Source organism: Rhinatrema bivittatum, chromosome 6 (assembly GCF_901001135.1).
Source record: "Rhinatrema bivittatum chromosome 6, aRhiBiv1.1, whole genome shotgun sequence".
In the NCBI taxonomy this organism is placed as follows: Eukaryota; Metazoa; Chordata; class Amphibia; order Gymnophiona; family Rhinatrematidae; genus Rhinatrema; species Rhinatrema bivittatum.
Window position 1 is genome coordinate 281817806 of NC_042620.1, and position 22178 is coordinate 281839983.

Consider the following 22178-nt stretch of genomic DNA (forward strand, 5'->3'; position numbering starts at 1 on the left):
CAAATTGCCCACAAGCCCTCCAGGCTCTCGTTGCCTCCCAGACTCTTTATCCATGGTTCCCGAGCCACCCTCTCCCCCAGAGAGGCAGCAGGAATAAACGCCGGCACAGGACAGAGGCAGTGAGAATAAATGCCAGCATGGGACAGATGTGCACGTATCGCCGCATGCAGAACAGCTACTGTCGCGCGGCATGACGCCTGCCTGATCGACCGCGTGCACCAACAGCCGCCCTCAGGACTCCAAAGCAAAACAAGGCTGCCTTTCCACTCTGCTGCCCACCCCCACCCCCCCTAGGTCGATCGACACTAACAAAAAAAAAGAAAGAAACTGTTTCCATCTGCTGGAAGGGAGGCAAAATCCAGGAGTCTGGACTGATCTGGGTATGTACAGGGAACCAACCATTTCTTACCAGGGCGGTGTGTGTCTTCCCCCTCCCATTGCTAGTAATCACATACAGGACAGTTTCAGTTTGCACTACGCTTACCGGCACACTTAACTTTCCTATTCCCCCCTGTCAACTGCCAATTTTCCCACTGTTCCCCTGCTCCCTCTTTAAAACACACTGAAGTCTGCCTCTGAAAGGCTTGACCACATCCTGCAGATCTACAAATAACCATTTGTAAAAGAGGCGAGGGAAAGTGTAAAAGGCCTATTTTAGGTAGAGACTAGCGCAGCTTTTGGTAAATGGTGTCAGTAACCACATGCTGAACTTTGGTTTACACTGGCCCTATACAGTAATGGAGTTTGTTAAATAAAAAAGGAAATTTGATATTTTAATCAGTAAAGCAAACCAATATGGGCTGTAAATTACACAGCACTCACATACAGCTAAACCAGAGCTCTCAGCTCTTAACAGACATTCAAACTTAAGGCAGAGAGGAATTATATATTAAATTCAGAACCAGTCGTTCAATATGTTTATCAAGACTTCCAAGTCCGTGATTCGAATAGGAAATGAAAAAAATACAAATGTAAAGTCTTCTGGAGAATGAGGAGGGGTTTATACTACAGATGACCATCAGTCCAAGCTGTGTTTTCACACCTTTCCAATGTTCGCAGACGGGCAGCAGCCACGGCCAAGTTCATACACACAGCTGCTGAGGTTTCCTCCAGGCTATCTGCTTACTTAAACTGGTTATCAATCAGGGTGCCTTTCATCTTGGCCTTCTTGGCTTCTAGTTCAGCCTGTGGAAGGAGGAAAAACTGTAAGTGAAGTGCAAAAAATTCTTCCTGAACCGTAACCTGAACTGAATAATGTCAAAACTCTCAAAAAGCCCCTTTTCCAGTTCAACCTAGTCTTCTCTCCAGCTGCATCTTTGCCAGCTACTGAAGCAGATAACCTGAATTCCACCTTTCCATGAAGCATGTGCTCTTAATATCATGGGAAGACAAAGTTCACTTCAGGCACACTAATTCAGTTCTTAGAGGCCAGCACTAAATTTACCAACTTCCCCCCTCCAGAGACACCACCAGACCCCCTCCTCCTCCTCTTATTTCAAGGCACGTGACAATGAAACTTTACAGTTAAACACAGAGTCTAGGAGTTTGCTGGGGCTTGTACACTCTGGCTTTTTAGCTGGTCTTGCCCAGCCTGTCTCTTTATCCCTCCTATTTGGCCCTTATCGGAAACCCTTGCACATGGCTACTATATCTACGTTCACAACAAATAAGCAAACTCTCAACAAAAACTAGAACATGGTGCTCCCACTTGCAGAAACACCCTGGTCTTCATCAGGGGTCAAGGAAACATGCAACCCTCTGTAGTATCACCCGATCTCACATATTAAAACCATGTGCCGCCATACTATAGAGGGATGCACATTTCTTTGACCCCTGATGAAGACCCAAGGTGTTACTGCAAGCAGGAGCACCATTTTCTAGGTTTTGTTGAGAGTTGCTAAATACTTTGTTAGACTTTTGAATACTACTGTTTAAAAGTGGAAGTGTTAGATGATTTGAGAACTTGTGCTGCCTGCTACTGTTTGAAGCCCATGGTGGGCAAGAGACAGCAGATTCAAATTCACAGAACTATTACTGCAGTTCAGATAGTAGTTTCAAAAAGTAAAGAAATCATTGTAGTTCTAGTTTGAGCTTTGTTTCTACATAAACCGTCCTGTGGTTGAGCAGGCTGCAGCTCCCTACAGTTCCAGCTAGTGCTGCTCTTCTGCTGACAACAAGGGGTCATTGTAAGAGCAGAGCCTGGACTGGGTATCTCCCACCTGCAAAACTACATCAGAAGTACTCCTAGTTTTCAAAGGACTCTAGCATAGTTCCAAAGCTCTTCTCTGGGCAGTGCTCCTTAAGATGCCTTTTTCAGTGTCATGTAAAATCGCGGAATAATTCTCTCAGGGGTCACATGAAATGAGAAACTGGTCACCGCTAATACTCCTCTCGGCCATGCATAGGCTCAAGCAGGAGCCCCCGTGTCCTGCAGCCCCGAACCTGACACTGCAAGTTTCTGAGTGGAATTAATTTATGTGTAGTGCTGGGATTTCCCCCTGTGCAACTCAGAAGAACCCTGATCAGCACTGGATTATGCACATTAAGGCAGTCATCTGAGCTCTGTAACATGCATGATGAACTGAGCACATATGGTGATCTTACTCCTGACACTCCTCCTTCCCAGGAGACACAGACACCAGCTGTGGATGTGTTTGGGGAGGCATGCCCCCTTACCGAGGGACACAAAAGCACCAGGCTGAGTGCACGTTGGGGAGGCATGAAAGCAGCAGGTCGTGCATGTGTTTGAAGAGGCGTGCCGACTTACCAGCTCCTGCAGCCTCCGCTTGCTCATTCCTTTGCGCTCCAGCTGCTTCTCAATGACTTTTGCATTCTGAGCATACGAGTCTGCCACCTCCCTCTGGGGAAACGCAAAGCATGTCACATCACACACTGCAATTCCAGGTGTGTACTCCAAGGTCACAAACACAGAGGGAATACAGGGAGAGGAAGAAGGGTAGCAGGAGACAAACAAGGCTGTGCATGCAGTCTGCGTCAATGGTACTCTATCCAGTGTTCACCAACGACATGTGAAAAGATGCTTCTCATTCACTTAAAAGCTGAACACAGCATGTTATTACTGGATAGAAGGAAACGAAGAGAGACACAGTTGGTGCTAACTTTGCCATTTTCTCTCTGACAGAACGACTCTCAAACTCATGCAGTGAATTTCAGAGAAAGGGGGTGGGGAGAGAGGAAGGGAAGGGAAAGGAAGAGGGAGAGCGCTGATAGAAAACTCACTGCTTCAATCTCTTCCTCCTCTTCATCTATGGTAGACACGGTGACAGAACTGAACTTGCCCATATCCTTGGTTCGCTTAGTCATCATTACCTAAGAAATAAAACCACAAAGCTTAACAATGCTGTCTCCAGCGTAGAGAAGTTTCTTCTGACTCAGCGCTCTCCAGTGGAAGCTGCTGTGCTGCCAAGTGTGACACAGCAATTAGAGCAAAGACCTGTGAAACCTGCATTCACTCATCCAGCGCTTACTGAGTGACCTTGGGCAAATCATTTCTTCTCTTTGGGGCAAGATTATTCTAATCAGGTTAATCATAGAAACATAGAAATGACGGCAGAAGACGACCAATAGGCCCATCCAGTCTGCCCAGCAAGCTTTTACACTTATTTTCTCATACTTACCTGTTACTCCGACCGCTGAGTTCAGGGCCTTTATTGGTAGCTTTTTTATTCTAATTTCCTTCCACCCCACCACTGATGCAGAGAGCAGTGTTGGAGCTGTATCAAAGTGAAGTATAAAGCTTAATGTTTGAGGGTTGTAACCGTCGTATCGAGCAAGTTACCCCGATGTTTGTATACTCATACTGCTCAGATCAATGCCTTGTTAGATGTTGGCTGGATGTAAATCCTATTTCTTCATTCCCCCTGCCATTGAAGCAGTGAGCTGCGCTGGATATGCATTCAAAGTGAAGTATCAGGCTTAATTTGTTAGGGGTTGTAACCGCCGCAATAAGGAAGCTACTCCCGTGCTTGTTTGTTTACCCAGACTGTGCAATTCAGTCCTTTGTTGTTGTCTGAATATAAATCCTCTTTTCTTCATTCCCCTGCCGTTGAAGCAGTGAGCTGTGCTGGATATGCTTTCCAAGTGAAATAACAGGCTTAAATTGGTTCGGGGTAGTAACCGCCACAACAAGCTAGCTACTCCCACGCTTATTTGTTTACCCAGAATGTGAAATTCAGTCCTTGTATCATGTTAGCCTGGGCAATGCCCACTGATGCGACTACATAAATAATAAAACAGCACATTACTAGTTTAAATGGCCATCAATGTTGGGCAGCAATTTATTCATTAACATTTCAATTTGTAATTTTTAAAATTCCAATTTTTTTGGGTGGGGGGCAGGCTCAGGAATTCATTACCAGAGGATGTGGTTAAGGCAGTTAGCATAGCTGGGTTTAAAAAAAAGTTTGGATAAATTCCTGGAGGAGAAGTCAAATTTATGAACTGAGAAGACTTAGAAATAGCTACTAATCATCACTGTACAATAGCAGCATGGGATCTATTTATTGTTTGGGTACTTGCCAGGTACTTGTAACCTGGATTGGCCACTGTTAGAAACAGGATACTGGGCTTGATGGACTCCCAGTCTGACCTAGTATGGCAAGCTCTTATGTTGTTATGCTTCTTGTGACTGATGCTTGCAGACTGCCAGAAGGAGTTCTAGATGCCCTGCTGCCCCAAGGGTAAGCTTCTCAAGTGTTATTACTGCTCCTCCAGTGGCCTCCCTCTCACAGGGTAGAGGGATAGATCACCTATCCCTCTATGACTGGGCAATTCTAACAGACTGGCAGTATTAGCCTGGCTGTCCAGAGCTCACCATGACATAACAGTGCATTCATAGCATACCTTTACTTCTGAGCGTTACACACAAAGAAACAAACCAGCTATTATCTTCATTTAGATTATTCCATGTGTCCCTGCACTGGGTTTTCAAAAAACATTGAGACATTAAATTTACAGGAAGTAGCTCAGCAGAGAAGCAACGGGGCTAATCCACACCATCAGCATCTGAAACTCAAACAGCCACCAATGCGCTCCACTTACCCACATGCTCAACCCCAGGACTCGGGCATTAATAGACTATGCGTAAATTCGTATAAACCAACTCCCAGCACACAAGGAAGGTGCTGTCTGACCAGCTTACAATGCAAGTGCTTTGTGTCGGCACTACCCAATTACATGAAGAGTATCAGGGCTCGCTCAGCTTTTTATAGATGCCATTTGCTTCCACAGGGAATAAGTTCTCTCTTTTACTCGAGCAGCTTGGAAAGTGGCATGAGGTGTAGCGCTAGCCCAAATGTCTGACGACTAGCAGTAATACAGCATCCTTATTTACTTACATGTAAAATTATGGTCTCCTAGCTTTATGCACTGTGATTTCATTCTGCCAGTACGGAAAGTGGTAGCTTATTGCTTTACACTCCCTCCTCTGACATCAACACACAGTCAGAGAAATGTGTAACTAGCAGAATGTACTCTTCTGACACACGGGTTACTACCCAAGCAGACCATACCTTGCCCTCAACGTAAGTATTCATAAAGTAACAACATGCACTGACCTTCTTGGGGGGGTCTGGCTTCTGAGTATAGATATTGGTTTTCCCGAATCCCTGACCAAACTTGACCACAGCTCCATTGGCAATGAAGGTGACTGGGGCATTGTTCTGCTGGTGCTGGTAAAACAGCTGTAATCCACACCTGGAGATGACAGAGGAGAGTTAGCAGTTCTGCCATGGGGACATGTCTTCTTGGCACTCATTGCCCAGAAGCAGCCCAGAGCTCAGGAACCACCCGACCTCTAAACAAACAGAAGGAAATGGAGGTGCGGCAGATAAAATGTAAAATCCCTGACTTCTACAAAAGTGCAACAATGAATAAATACATAAAAAGGGAAAATAATGAGGACATCCAATGCCACACTGGGATGGAGCACCACAGACTGTCTGAGAACTCATTTGACCTATCAAACAGCAAACTCACGGACATATAAAGCATCAACCATACTAATAAAAAGAATATTTCAAAACATCTTTTAATTAAAATCTCAATACTTTTTTTTAATTTACCAAATACCAATTAAATATTTCAAATCAGCAAATACATCAACCACCACCCAATAATTAAAATTAATATGGATTAATAAAATAAATCCGCCACTCTCCACACCTGAGTATTTTTGATTTCCAGTCACCCTGAGGTTGCCCTGCATTAGTGGAGGGAGAGATAGGGTGCATAAACTATCTTCTCTGAAGAGATTAGGGCTGTTCAGCTTGGCGAAGAGACGGCTAAGGAGGGATATGATAGAGGTTTTTAAGATCATGAGAGGTCTTGAACGAGTAGATGTGACTCTGTTATTTACACTTTCGAATAATAGAAGGACTAGGGGGCATTCCATGAAGTCAGCAAGTAGCACATTTAAGACTAATCGGAGAAAATTCTTTTTCACTCAATGCACAATAAAGCTCTGGAATTTGTTGCCAGAGGATGTGGTTAGTGCAGTTAGTGTAGCTGGGTTCAAAAAAGGTTTGGATAAGTTCTTGGAGGAGAAGTCCATTAACGGCTATTAATCAAGTTTACTTAGGGAATAGCCACTGCTATTAATTGCATCAGCAGCATGGGATCTTCTTAGTGTTTGGGTTATTGCCAGGTTCTTGTGGCCTGGTTTGGCCTCTGTTGGAAACAGGATGCTGGGCTTGATGGACCCTTGGTATGACCCAGCATGGCAATTTCTTATGTTCTCTCTCTCACATGCAGAGATTCTCTCTCACACACAGGAAAACTGGTTCTTATCTGCTAATTTTTGTTCCTGTAATACCACAGATCAGTCCAGACAAGTGTGGTTTATGCATCCCTACCAGCAGATGGAGGCAGAGAACAAAAATTTTGGTAGCAGGTAAGAACCAATTTTCCTTTCCTGTACATATCCAGAACACCACTTTTGGCAAAAAGGAAAGAACCAGGAGTAAGGTTACCCTGTCCTCCACAATACGCAGAAACGGATCCCGACAAGAAAGTGCCTGAAGTTCAGAAACCCGCTGGGCCGATAGCCACTAAAAAAAAAGTCTTCAACGTCAAATCCTTCACTGAGGACAGTCTTAAGGGCTCAAAGGGTGTGCTGCAAAGAACCCGCAAAACAATTTTGAAGTTCCAATTCGGACACACTTTCCGAACCGGAGGCTGCAGATGCTTAGCCCCCTTCAGAACGTGCACAACAACGGGATGAGCAGCCAAAGACCAACCCCGGACTTTGCCTCGAAGACAAGTCAAGGCCAACACCTGCACGCGAAGCGAGCTATAGGCTAAACCCTTAGAACATAAGAACATAAGAAATTGCCATGCTGGGACAGACCAAGGGTCCATCAAGCCCAGCATCCTGTTTCCAACAGAGGCCAAAAACCAGGCCACAAGAACCTGGCAATTACCCAAACACTAAGAAGAACCCATGCTACTCATGCAATTAATAGCAGTGGCTATTCCCTAAGTATAATTGATTAATAGCCATTAATGGACTTCTCCTCCAAGAACTTATCCAAACCTTGTTTGAACCCAGCTACACTAACTACACTAACTACCTTCTCTGGCAACAAATTCCAGAGCTTTATTGTGCGTTGAGTGAAAAAGAATTTTCTCCGATTGGACAAGCCTTGCTGAAAAAAGGACAAAATGTGGGGGTCTTCCCACCCACAATGGGTCCAAATCCTGTTGAAGACACCAGGACTCAAAAACCTTCCACACTCTACCATATGCCAACAATGAAGGCCAGTGGAGATCACTGATTCCGAATATCCCTTCAGGCGCAACCGTCGCTTCTCAAAAGCCAAGTTGCAAGACAAAAAAGTAATCCTCCCGATCCAAAAATATGGGTCCATGATGTAGTAGCTCTGGCAGATGAGCCAATCGCAGAGGCCCATTGATCGCCAGATATACCAAGTCCGCGAACCAAGGACAATGAAACCACTCCGGTGCCACCAGCACCACGGTCCTGGGGTACACCTCTATGCGCCTTAACACTCGATCGATAAGCGGCCACAGAGGGAACACATACAGCAGAATCCCGATCGGCCACGGGCATACTAGGGCATTGAGACCTACCGACCTGGAATCCCTTAGACGACTGAAGAATCTTGTCTTTGCATTGACCCGTGTTGCCATGAGGTCCAACTGAGGGCACCCCCACCTGGCGCAACAGTGATTCCAGGCTTCCAGGGACAACTCCCACTCCCCGGGATCTAATGTTGCCTGCTGAGGAAATCCGCCTGCATGTTGTCCACTCCCGCAACATGCAAAGCTGCAACCCCCTCAAGATAATGCTCCGCCCACCAAAACAAAAGGTGAGTCTCCCGAGCAACAGCACGACTCCTCGTTCCTCCTTTTCCGACTGGCGGCCACTGTTGTCGCATTGTCGGAAAACACTCTCATCATCCCGTCCCTGGACTATCGGCAAGAACGCCTCCAGGGCTCTGAGTACCGCCTGCGTCTCCAGGCGATTGATCGGCCAGGATGCTTCCACCGCTGACCAAAGCCCCTGAGCAGACCAACAGAGGCACACTGTTCCCCAGCCTTTGAAACTGGCATCCGTGGTGATGACCACCCAGGTCGGGGGCTCCAAATCCACTCTTTTCTCCAGATTGCTCCTTGATAGCCACCACGAAAGACTGGATCTGGATTCTCTTAGTAGAGGCAATGGCAGGTGATACTCCACCGACAAGGGACTCCACCTGGACAACAGCGCCCTTTGCAACTGCCACATGTGAGCAAAGGCCCACGGAACCAAATCCAACGTGGAGGCTATGGAGCCCAGAACCTATAGGTAATCCCAAACTTAACAGAGACAGATTCAAGAGCCACTGCACCTACGCTCGAAACTTCTTCAACCTGTCCGCGTCAGGAACACCCATCCTTGACTGGTACCGAAACAAGCACCTAGATTCTCCAAAGAGTGGGATGGAATCGGTGACTTCGCAGTGTTGATTACCCACTCCAGAGAACTGAGGGTGTGCATCACGGGCTGAACTGACCAGCCACACTCTTCCTCCGTCTTCACCCAAATAAGCCAAGCGTCCAAATATGGGTGAAACAGAAACCCTTCCCGTCTCAGGGTCGGCGCCACAACCACTACTTTTGTGAAGGTTTGGGGGATCCATTGCCAAACAGAATGGCAGAGCCCAAAACCAGACGTGACGTACCAGCACCATACAACAGAGAAACGTCTGATGGTCTTCCAGAATGGAAACATGCAGATAGGCTTCAGTCACATCCAAGGATGCAAGAAATTCTCCTTTTCGGACCGCTGCAATTACAATACAAAGCGTCTCCATCCGGAAACATGGTACTTGTAAATCCCAAAATAGGATGGAATGTGCCTTCTTTCTTCAGCACCACGAAATAAATTGAGTACATTCCCCATCCCTGCTCGCTCAGCAGCACCGGAGTGATGGCCTCTAGGCTTAATAATCCTTGCAGAGTCTGTTCCACGGCATCCCTCTTTCTGCGAGACAAGCAGTGGGACTCTAGAAAGGCCTCTCTAACCGGGCATGAAAATTCTAAGGCATAACCCTGCTTTACGACCTCCAGCACCCAATGGTCTGTCGTGATCTTGGTCCACTCCTTGTAAAGCCTGGACAACCTGCCCCCTACCGGTTCCAGTGAGGAGTGAACGGGGCTGGCTTCATTGCGGGGCCTTACTGCCTCTGGACTCCTGGAAGATTGGCCTGTGCCCCAAAAGGGCTGCTGGCAGTTTGATGACTGCTTCGACCCCGAGGAAGCAACCCTTCTACTGGGACAAAACCCCCTCGAATCCCGAAACTGGGATCTGGGTGGAAAAACCTTTTTAGAACTCTTTCTATCCTTGGGCAACCGGTTTCCCTTCGATTCCTTGAGGGACTTCATCAGCTGATCCAGCTCTCTCCAAACAACTCTCTCTTAAATGGGAGATTACACAGCTGGGCCTTGGACAACAAAATCCGCCAAACAATTGCGCAACCAAACAAGCCGGCGAGCCGACACCACCGAGACGGTTCCTCTGTGGGCCCAGCAGGAGAGGGAGACCCCCCTGCACTAGACTCGCAGCTGTCGAAGCATGGAAAGCCTTTTGCGTCTTTGACCCCCCCCCCCCCCACCACGGAGGAGCCCTCTTCTGCACGCGGCAGATGCTCCACTTCCTTCCTGCCCGTGCGGCTCCGGCAACATTTGTCTTCCGGGGCCGCGTGGGCAGGAAGGAGGAGGAGCACCTGCACGTTTAGACGTGACTTTTTCTTCGGGCCGTGGTGACGTGAGCTTCACCAGGCCCTTCCGATCTTCCTGCTGTGCGTCCTCGGCACAGCCCAGCCCAGCCGAGCAAAACTTCACTGCTCAGCCGCCAGTGGGATGAGGTCCACCGGCGGCCGCATTGGCTCCCACTTGCCGGTGTGTCACGTGCACCGGGCTTGCGCGACACACCGGCACACTGCAGGCGACACACCAAAGTGTCGCGACACACACTTTGGAAAGCTCTGCTGTATATAGTCAATCTTAAGGATCAGTCTTGTATGCCAGATTATATCTGATGGTCTTTCCTTGTATCACTATCACGGTACAGACTGTCTCCGCTCTAATCGCGATCAGCTGGAGACAGAGAAATACTGAGGGACTGCAGGTGGCACTCTCAATTATGTAGCAGTGATCCAAAGTTTTTGTTCTCTGCCCCCATCTGCTGGCATAAACCCACTTGTCTGGACTGATCTGGGTATGTACAGGAAGCACACTTTTTTTTTTTTTTACTCCGCTCACACACATGCTCAAGCCCATGAACACAGTCTCTCTCACACACTCGCTCGCTCTCTCTCAGGCACACATATACAGTGTCACACAATCAGGCACACACGGTCTCACACACATGCTCTCACCCAATCACAGGCAGGGACTCGCTCGCATGCACGCACACTCTTGCTCACACACACGCACACACACGTACACGTTCAGGGCCTCTTCTTCAGCTATCAGCAGGTTAGTGTCTGCTGGTGGCCAACAGGTCCTCTGTTTCTTTCTTCTTTGGCCACTGCTTGATGGGCTCCATGGGCCTCAGTATTTCTTCAAGCACCAGAGGGGTGGGGTCAATTGATAGCCGCCAGATGCTCTGTGCCTTCGGCCACTGCAGGATGTGTGTCCTATGTTTTGGGGGGGGGGGGACACATAGCGGGTCCTTCTATGTTTTGGGCGGGGGGTTTGCAATGGTTGTGGCGTATGTGGCAGCAGAAATCACATTTAAGCAACATAATCGCCTGCTGTCACGGGGCCAGTCTTGCAATAAGAACTACAGGATTGGTCCTGCAGCAGCAGGGGATGACGTTCACTTAAACACAACTCCTGCTGCCGGCTGGGGGAGTAGGGAAGGGAGGTCAATATAAGCTGGAAGACTGCATGGCTACACCTCAGCATCAGATCAGGTAGGGGTTTGGTTTATCCCTGCCCAATCCAATCTATAAAATTGGGATGGCAAAGCCATGTTTTTGCGATGGCACTTGCCATCCCGTAATAACACCTATGATTATTTAATTCTGTGCCATTATCAGCATAAAACTTACTGCAGAAAAAATGGTGGTTCCATCCCCTGCTCTCCGAGCTTTCTAATCTCTATGTACTCTGCAGTAAGCATGCTTAAAGGGGCAGGACTGCTAAACAGGACAGTAAGCAGACCTGAGGATTTCATTTCTTAAAACTTTAAATACTACTTGTAAAACATGTTAACCATGCAGTTGTACAAACCAAAACATACATAACAGACGACCCAAGAGGCTACAAAATATGCAGAAGATGATAGCAAATGCACCAGTTATACCAAGATTGAAGCAACCAGCGACTAGAGGAAAAGTTGTTACACCATCAAGATTTCACTGGAGGAGGAATAGCCTAGTGGTTAGAGCAGAGGACTACGAACCAGGAGACCAGGGTTCGAGTCCTGCTGTCGCTCCTTGTGACCTTGGGCAAGTCACTTCACCCTCCATTGCCTCAGGTACAAAAACTTAGATTGTAAGCCCTCTGAATGTAAACCGGTGTGATATCTCGACTAAGATCGAATGTTGGTATATAAAAATAAATAAAATAATAAAAATAATAATAATAAAAAAATAATATGGCCACATAGTCAAATCAATACCAGATTTAGTATTAATGAATGGTGTTGTTTGAATATCATCAGCATAAAATGATGCATGGAAGCCAGTGTCTTGTATGATGGTAGCTAATGAAGATAGAATCGAGCCTTGTGGGATACCAAAGGACAAAGATATTTGATCAGAAAGTTTATGGTCCCATTCTGCCTGGAAGAACAACTAAGTTTTGAACCAGGCAAAGAGAAGCTGAGAAGCTGAGAAGTAAAATGGGATTAACAGTTTTGAATGTCATGCTCAAGTCCAAGAAGACAGTGAGTGCGTCCTTATCAGAATCTGAATGAAGTCCAATATGATTTGTTAATGGAGAAATTACTTACCTGATAATTTCGTTGGACTCAGGACCAATGGCTTATGCTCCTGTGCCAGCAGATGGAGACAGGGTAAGATTGCAAAGCTAACATCACCCTACACATACCCCTGCAGTGACCGCAGCCCTCCAGTATTCTCTTCAAAAGCTATTGTGGACATACTAGTGGAAAAAAAAAAACTTGATTAAAAATGATTAAAAACGGATAACTGTAACTGTACTCAACCAACCATAAACACTGAACTCCAGTAAGAATATAGATGCCCTGAGCTAGGAACTGGTTGAATACTTACCTGTAATTTCTGGGATTCGAGACCCACTCATTGGCAAAACCTTGGCACAGTTCTCAGGCAGCCGAGGGTGGCATGCTGAGTCCATCTGTGTACATTACGGAAAACAAAATTATCAGGTAAGTAATTTGTCCATTTCCTAGCATGTAACTAGACGGACTCAGGACCAACGGAATGTACAAAGGCTACTCCTGATCAGGGCATGAGGCTGCCTGCAGTCCAGTTAACATTGCCCTTGCAAAGGCTGTGTCCTCTTGGACCTGTATGTCCAGGCGATAAAACCTGGAGGTGTGCAAGGAGGACCACTTCGCGGCTCGGCAGATTTCGATGGGAGACAACGGTCTAACTTCCGCCCATGAGACTGCCTGAGCCCTGGAGGAATGAGCTTTAACCTGAGAAGGTAATGGCTTTCCTGCCTCCACACAGGCTCCCATGACCATCTCCTTACTCCAGCGAGCTATGGTAGCCAGCGAAGCTGGTTTGCCCTACTTCCTTCTACCGTGAAAGACAAACAGGTGGTCCTGTCTTTCGGACCGGTTCTGAGACTTCCAGATACCTCACCAAAAGTCTCTTGACATCCAAATGACGGAGGAGACTATATTCCTCTGCATCCTTGAGTTTATCTAGGGATGGCAATGAAATGGACTGACTCAATGAAACTCTGATACTACCTTGGGCAAGAAAGATATAACAGTACGTAGCTGTACCGCCCCTGGAGTCATCCAGAGGAATGGTTCCTGGCATGACAATGCCTGCAGTTCAGAGATGTGACGTGCCGAGCATACAGCCACTAGGAATACTGTTTTCAAAGTCAATAACTGCAAGGAAAGACTGTGCAGCGGTCGAAAGGAAGGATCTGCCAAAAAATCCAGTACTAAATTAAGATTCTACAAGGGAACCGGCAACCGTAAGAGAGGTCGAAGATACTTCACTCCCTTCAGAAAATGGGCCACGTCAGCATGAACTGACAGGGAGGCCCCTTTCACCTCACCCCTGAAACAGGAGAAAGCCGCTACCTGCACCTTCAAGGAGTTAAGGGCCAAACATTTATTTAAGCCGTCCTGCAAAAATTCCAGAATAAGTGGGATTGTGCCCACCCGAGGGGGGACACCAGTTCCTCGCATGAGGCCTCAAATAAATACTCTCCAGACCTGCACATACGCTAGGGACATGGAGAACTTCCAAGTGCAGAGCAAGGTGACAATTACCACCACTGAATATCCTCGCTTCATCAGGTGACCCCTCTCAAGGACCAGACCATAAGACAGAACAGAGTTGGGTCCTCATGAAGGGCCGGTCCCTGTTGCAGCAGGTGGCACGAGGCGTTCTACACCAGGAGTCTCCGCACGTCCATATACCACGAATGCCTGGGCCAATCTGGAGCTACTAGCAGGACTAATCTGCTGTGGTGCTAGATTCTGCAAATGACCCTGCCCCAGCAGGGGCCATGGAGGGAAGGCATAAAGCAACTCTTCTTCTGGCCAGGACTGAACCAGAGCGGTGACCCCCAGGGACCAGGGATCTCTTCCGCGACTGAAGAATAGGGGGACCTTCGCATTGTGAGATGCAGCCAGCAGGTCAATGGACGGGAGGCCCCAGCGATCTACTATCAGTTGAAAGGCTTTGGCCGACAATACCTACTCTCCTGGATCAAGACTCTCCCTCCTTAGAAAGTCTGCTCTGACATTGTCTTTTCCTGTGATGTGGAAGGCTGAGATCATCTGTAGATGTATTTCCGCCCATTCCAGAAGGAGATCTATCTCCTGTGACTCTTGCTGGCTCTTGGTTCCTCCCTGGCGATTGATGTCGGCTACTGTTGTTGCGTTGTCCGACATAATGTTGACCATTTGACCCTGGAGTCTAAGGCTGAATTGTAGACACGCCAATCTGAATGCCCGGGCTTCCAGGCAGTTGATGTTCCAGAGGGCCTCTTCTTCCATCCAATGTCCCTGGACCGACAGCTCCCGACAGTGAGCTCCCCAGCACCAGAGATTCGCATCTGTTGTGAGGACCAGCCAGTTTGGGGATGACAGAGGGACACCCCTGATCAGATGACCTTCCTGTAACCACCACTGGAGGCGAGAGCAGACTCATCAGTAAGTGGAGATGGATCGAATAGTCTTGAGACTGCGGAGTCCAAAGTGATAGCAGTGAGTGTTGAAGCGGTCGCATGTATGCTCTCGCCCATGGCACTATTTCCAGAGCTGCCATCATCAAACCGAGAACTTGGAGATAGCACTATACGCCAGATGGTGTGGAGCTCATCAGCTGGCGTACCTGGGACATCAACTTTCTTTTCCACGTGGTCAGAAGGAAGTCCTTGCCCTGCTTGGTATCAAACTGGACTCCCAGATATTCCAAGGACTGGGAAGGCTTGAGACTGCTCTTAAGAACATAAGAAATTGCCATGCTAGGTCAGACCAAGAGTCCATCAAGTCCAGCATCCTGTTTCCAACAGAGGCCAAACCAGGCTACAAGAACCTAGCAATTACCCAAACACTAAGAAGATCCCATGCTACTGATGCAATTAATAGCAGTGGCTATTCCCTAAGTAAACTTGATTAATAGCAGTTAATGGACTTCTCCTCCAAGAACTTATCCAAACCTTTTTTGAACCCAGCTACACTAACTGCACTAACCACATCCTCTGGCAACAAATTCCAGAGCTTAATAGTGCATTGAGTGAAAAAGAATTTTCTCCAATTAGTCTTAAATGTGTCTTCAACACTGCAACTGCAGGTTTACTACCCAACTAAGTTCCTGAAGCAAGAAGGTCACCCTGTTGGTCACCCGGATGCTCTCTTCGACAGACCTGGCCCGAATCAGCCAGTTATCCAAGTACGAGTGCGCTAGGATTCCCTCTTTCCTCAATGCTGCTGTTACAACCACCATAATCTTGGAAAATGTTCTGAGAGCAGTGGCTAGGCCAAGGGAAAGCGCCCGGAACGGATAATGGCAGCCCAGTACTGCAAAGATTAGGAAACGCTGGTGTTCCTGATGGATTAGAATATGTAGGTAGGCCTCGGAAAGGTCCAGGGAGGTTAAGAACTTTTCCGATTGTATGGTCATTATCATGGAGTGTAAGGTTTCCATGCAGAAATGATTCATTCATAGAAGTCAGTTGACGCTCTTGAGGTCCAGGATGGGTGAAAGGAACCTTCCTTCTTGGGTACGATGAAATAGATGGAATAAAGTTCCGTATTTTCCTGGGGGCACAGGTACTGGGATTACATCCTGAGGAGCCTTAAAAGAGTAACCTCCACTGCCTGCTTCTTTTGCTGAGAGTGGCAAGGAGATACCATGAAAGTGTCTCTGAGTGTTGTGAAATTCCAGTGCATATCTTTCTCGTATGACCTCCAGTACTTATTTGTCCGAAGTGATCTCAACCCACCACTGGTAAAAGAGGGACAGTCGACCACCCATCTCCTTGTTCCGAGGGTGAGTCGACAAAACTTAATTGGTGGTCGGGACGAACCTGAATCCAAACCTGCCCCTCTCTTGGGCTATTGACTACGAAAGAACTGAGACCTCCCAAAGGGCCGAGACCTCCGAAATGTCGAGTTTCTATAAGGGCAAAAACGTTGTGAGCCCCTGGATCGTCCCCTCATAGACGAGGGGCGCTGTAACTGCTTCCTCTTACCTTCCGGAGCTGGGGAACTGGAGAACTCAGGTTGGAATCATGCCTACTAACTTTTAAAAAAAAACTTAAGACTTGGCTGTTCCGACTAGCCTTCTTGGATCCTTCAGACACACAATAATCTACCATCCTACTCACGAGCCATGGAACCATGCCTTCTTTGTGAGATACCTCTTATCCAATACCTCCGCAATTAAACTATCTTATGACTTTTGATTTTAAGTTATGGCCCTACTCGGGCCTTTTTTACTCTATTTACTTCCAAGCTGTAAAGCCTCCAAGTTTATAGTCCTTGTTCAATGTAACTTTCTTGCTCTCTTTCTGATTATAACTTATTGTTCCGTTTTTTGTTACAAGTTTCTATCCCTCGTTCGATGTAAACCGATCTGATATGGTATTCAACCATGAAGCTCGGTATAGAAAAATGTGAAATAAATAAATAAATAAATAAATTTACTGGCCAGCTTTTCCAATTCGCTTACGAAAAGGAGTAATTCTTTAAAGGGCATCTTTGTAAGACAGGCCTTTGAGGTTGCATCTGCTGACCAATTCTACAGCCAATTTCGCCACCAGAGGCCACTCCTCTGGTCTTAAGTATGGACTAGATCCGAGCCGCATCTGCTAAAAAGATGGTGGCGGGTTCCATAACCGCTCTGGAATTCACCCCCGACCCCGAGTCATCCACCTTTTGAGACAGGAGTAGGCACGAACAGGCTACCAGGGCACAACATGAAGCAATCTCCAGACCCATCAGAAGCGCCTACAAAGGCACCTTAGTCGCAGCTCCAGTTAAATCAACACTAAGTAAAAGAGCACTCTCATCTGCGGGACCACACCAATGGAATGCTCTCCCTCCAGACCTACGCCTCGAATCCAGTCTACCAGAGTTCAAAAAAAAGTTAAAAACCTGGCTCTTCAGGCAAGCTTTCCAATCACCAGAGTGTAACTAAGCACCTCCCCCGGACTTTCAGATCCATTCAAAGCAGCATATCACTAACAACATAGTCACTTAATTTTTTTACTTTCTTACTCACAATTTGAACTTAACAGGCATTAATCATATACTATATAACTGTTTACTTGTATACTGTATGGTGGCTCGGTTGTTGCCACAAATGTGCATTGTAAAAAAAAAAAAAAAAGTTGAACACACGTACTGTTTTAAAAAAGTTGAACACACGTACTGTTTTAAAACACAAATTTGTTTCAAAACACAAATTATGTCAAATGTTAAAAGTTAAATATTATGGTTACTTTTCAATGTTCCTTGTAATAAGCCCAGGTTAAATATTATGGTTACTGTTCAATGTTCCTTGTAATAAGCCCAGGTCGGACCGCCCCAACCAGGGTATCTTATTGTTTATTGTAAACCGGATTGATTTGTATTGTATACAGGAATTCCGGTATATAAAAATTAAAAATAAATAAATAAGGTCAATGCTACTGCATCAAAGGCTTGTTTAAGGGTGGACTCCATCAGTCTATCGTGTGCATCCTTTAAGGCCGCTCCTCCCTCCACTGGGAAAGTTGTTCGCTTAGAGACGGCACAGACCAGCGCATCCTCTTTAGGGAAACACAAACCTCTCTCACTGCTGGATCCAGTGGGTACAGAGCTTCTAATGCTCATCCCCCTTTGAAACTTGCTTCCGGGGCATCCCATTCCAGGTCAAACTGGAAAGTAGCAAGAGGCTTTCCGTAGGGAGATCAAAATGGGATTCTTCTTTGGGTCCATCATAGAATGGGTCCCAGGGACACCCAGCATCTTCAGGGTCTGGGAAACCAGGGCCAGCAATTCGTCTCTATGAAAGAACCGCAACATAGTTCGATATGGTTCCAACCCAGGGGGAATTTCCCCTTCTTCCAAGGGATCTGGATTGTCCTCTCTGTCTGAGCCATTTGTGTCCCAACAATGGATTCCCTTGGTAAGGCAAGGCATGCATCGAGGTCTGCCGATAGGACTGGGAGAGGGAAGGCTTACCGGTTGAGGTTCCGTCTGGACAGGGACAAGCGAGGTAGTAGACTGCACCTGTATGAATGCTTATAGACCCTGGAAAAATTCCACCCAAGAGAAGGCAGCTGGGTTCATGCCTAGCCCAGGAAGTACTGGAGTAGATGCTGCTGAATTTCCCTCTCCTATGGATGACCCAGACAAGGGAGTACTCAGATCCGGGGTACGTCCAATTAAGGCTGTGGTTAACCCATCCTCCGAATAGGAGGAGCCGGGCTTAGCAAAGTTCAGGGAGACCAACTCTCCTTGGGCTTCCTCACACTGCCTCGAGCCTCCCCAGTTTTTGACCATTCTCTCTAGGTCTTCTGCAAACTGAAGCCTCCCCTTAAAGGGTAGCTTTTCTAACCTGGCCTTGGATGCTGAATCTACCGCCCAATTCTGTAGCCATAAAAGGCACCTAGCTATGACCTCAGTTGCTGCTAACTTCACTGAAACAATAAGGTCATACATAGTGCCTACTACAAAGGCTGCCGCCAATTCCACTAGGGCCGGCCCTGCCCTATCCTCTGAGGGTCCTGCATCTTTGGGACCCTGGATCTCTTGAGACCAGTTTGAAGGGCCCTGGCTTCATAACCTCCACAGGTTATGTAATGTTTCCACTTTCCTGTCCCAAGGGTCTTTCAGGGCTGCTCCATTTCTACTGGTATAGTGGTTTTCTTTGCTACTGCTGAGATCGCTGCATCTACTCTAGGTAGATCTAGAAGCCTCTCCTTATCCTGCTGTTCTATTAGATACAACCTCTGCATAGCTCTACGATTTCTAAGCCTAGACTCTGGGATTTCCCACTCTGCTGTCAGCATATCCTGGATTGCTGACTGGATGGGAAAGGCTTTGCAAGTTTTCTTAATCCCTGTCAGGATGGGGTTTCCCTTCATTCTAGCTTTGGGTATTTCCTCTTTCAGACTTAGGACCTGCGAGACTTTTGTAATTAGAGCCCCCAGCTCATCTGCCCTAAATAAATGCACCACTGAGTCTCTAGCCTCCGGTTCTTCCTCACCTAAAGTATTTTCCTGGGAAGAGCCCTCCTCCTCCTCAAATCCCCCTCTCAGGACTCCAATCTTCCCAGCCTGAAAGTGGCTTGGGCTTTCCCCCTGAAAAAGAAAACCTATTCTGCTCATCTTTTATCTGGAGATAGGCTTGGTACATAGTCAAGATGAAGTCAGAGGAAAACTCAGACTCCTCCTCTCCCGGGGGCTCTAGACACCGTTGCTGCTTGCCTGGGGCTGCCCCACCCTCTGAAGCTGCGAATGCTTTGCCCACCCTGAAACTTGTTCCGGAGGCGGAGGAAAGGACGCGCTTCCTGGTGTGCACTGTTCAAGTGGCCTAGCCTTGCCCCCTTTCTCCACTGGGGCTTGCTTTTCGCCATCACAATTGCGGCAGAAAGAACCAGTGACGCACCTGGCACACTTCTTCCCCTTGTCCATACCTGGGGCAGGCAGCAATGGTTCGAGCCGGGCTGTTTCTCTGTTTTTTTTTAACTCACAGTCAGGTGATTTCATCGGGAAACCAGGAGACCAAAACAACTGGTTGCCCTGGGGAGGGAAGATCAGACCTACAGAAGCTGTCGTCCTACTGGGTCCCCACCCCAGCCCAGGCTCCTAGGGAAAGCAACCTTAGGGAAGGCTGTTGACCTAGGGCCCTTCTTACACTGCTGGACCAGCGATGTCTGTGCTCCGCCCCATTTGCTGGAGACAGAGACTACGGACTTCCCCTCTGCTGTCACTACTATTAAAAGTAGTGACATCAGAGAGGAAGCTTTCGCACTCTGTCCCCACCTGCTGGCGGGAGGAAGAATCCCACAGGTTACTGGTCTGGCAAGATGAAGAGGAAGAAGTAATTTAACTGATCACAAACCACTTTTTCAGTGGTCTTAGAGTTTATAGCCAAGTTAGAAATGGGTCTATAGTTGGCCAAGATATTGGGGTCTAAAAGAGGTTTTTTTTCAGATAGGGGTGTCACTCCAGCAATCTTTGTGGAAAAGATCCTGTGGATACAGAAGTATTTGTAATGTGAGAAATTGGTTGTGATAAACAGAGAACAGGATTTTTCAATAATTTTGAAGACATGGGGGTCTAACTCTGAAGTTGTAAGATGAAGAGACTTCCAAAGAAGACCGACCCCAGCAGATGTTAAATTAAAAAAAAGACTATTGTGCAGGCCTGCAGGAAGCTACAGATGAGGTTAGGGAGGGCTCGTTAGAAGGATGCAATATTGGAAAAGATTTGCAAATGGAAACAACTATATTAGAGAAAAAAAAAGAGACGAACGTGGTAGCCGTTCGATATAGCAAGAACTGCAGAATGTGTGTCATTTTTATGTTTTAGAAGTTTTGATGCTACATTTATGGATGTCACAATTGTTTCATTTGTATATCACTTGGCGCTTATGCGTAAGCAATTCGTACATTTTAAATAAAGATAAAATAAAAAGAAGTTGATTTGATAGTTGGGCCACTGTTTTAAATGATTTCCAGCAAACCTGATCTTACTGGAAACAAATTTCTCTTTGGCAGAAAGATCTCAGATTGGTAGTGTTTACTGGCTTACACCCAGTTCGTTTTTGTTTACTGAGAATTTGTTCTTATGCCATATTTGATCAAAATGGCAGTTTTGTCTTAAGAACTGAAGGCCTGAGTGAAACCATAGCTGGAAAGAACAATGATAAATCTTCCGCTGAGGGAGTGGAATTGCCACATCGATTGCTTTCTTGAGAACACTGTTCCAAATTTCTGTTTGACTGAAAGAAGAAGAGCATCAAAGTCATCAGGAAAGGTATCTAATTCTGCGGCAAGCAAATCTAAATGCATATTTTTAAGGTCTGTAAATTGAACAGAAACTATATGTTGGTGGTAGGCCTGGTAGATTCCAACTGAGATGAAAAAAGATTAAAGCATGGTCTGTCCAAGGAAATGCTAGCGAGGAAATAGAATTATCAAGCAGTAGAATATTCTTAGAAGAAAAACTAAAGTCAATGCACAAGCAACCTTGTGAGTAGGGAGACTGACACACTGCCAGAGGGATAACAAATGATAAAGAAAAGCAATTCTTATCAGGAGGACCATCAGAACAGTCTGCATAGGCATTAGTCTCTCTTAAAACAGTCAAGTTTTGGTGCAACTTAGAAATTTCTGGCATGAGCTCCCTAGCCTCGGAGAGTGGGACAAATGAAGAATCAGTAAAAAGGATAATTTAGTAGGACTGTGTCTCTAAACTAGATGTGCATCAATATGGGAATAAGATTTTAAAGCAAGTTCCCTCAGTTATGTTTTTGAAAAATAACTGCCAACCCACCACCCTGATCAAGAAGTCCTTGTGCAGTAACAGTGTTGACAGAGACACAGCAGTGATCCTCTGGTTGGAAATCCCTTTTCCTCCCTCCCGACTCCAGACACTTACTTGCCACACTTCTTCCTGTACTGTCGCTCAATGCCTTCAGGTCTGGAAAAGAAGAGAGACTGAGGAAATTAAAAAAAAAAAAAAAAGCAAACAGCAGTAATCACTCTCAGATCACTATATTACTCAATCCATTCTATGTGCATGGAGGGAGAGGGGGGGGGGGGGGGGGGGGGGGGGGGGGGAGGTCAAGGTACCCTGTGAAAAAATGATATCCTAGGATGGCAAGGAGAGCTCGCTTTCAAACATCCTGTGAGAACATCTGCTACGGCCCTGCCACGGTCCTGTAAAGTGGCAAGAGCAGAGCTGGAGAGAGGATTCTAATTCATTGCTCACTTTCTTGCTTCATTTAGCCTCATTACATCTTTTCTTTTGCC

At 46.7% G+C, this 22178-nt stretch overlaps 1 protein-coding gene across 1 annotated transcript in view; it reads right to left on the bottom strand.

Annotated features, from left to right (window-relative positions):
* Positions 1-760: 760 nt before the first annotated feature.
* The window catches only part of LOC115094333 (UPF0428 protein CXorf56 homolog), a 40666-nt gene continuing 19248 nt past the window's right edge, over positions 761-22178 (bottom strand). The window contains exons 3-7 of the mRNA XM_029607280.1: positions 21805-21846; positions 5577-5715; positions 3241-3330; positions 2768-2860; positions 761-1185 (exon numbers count right to left, since the gene is read on the bottom strand). Coding sequence (XP_029463140.1) covers positions 1123-1185; positions 2768-2860; positions 3241-3330; positions 5577-5715; positions 21805-21846 — 427 coding nt within the window. The 3' untranslated portion in view covers positions 761-1122. The remainder of the gene's footprint in view (positions 1186-2767; positions 2861-3240; positions 3331-5576; positions 5716-21804; positions 21847-22178) is intronic.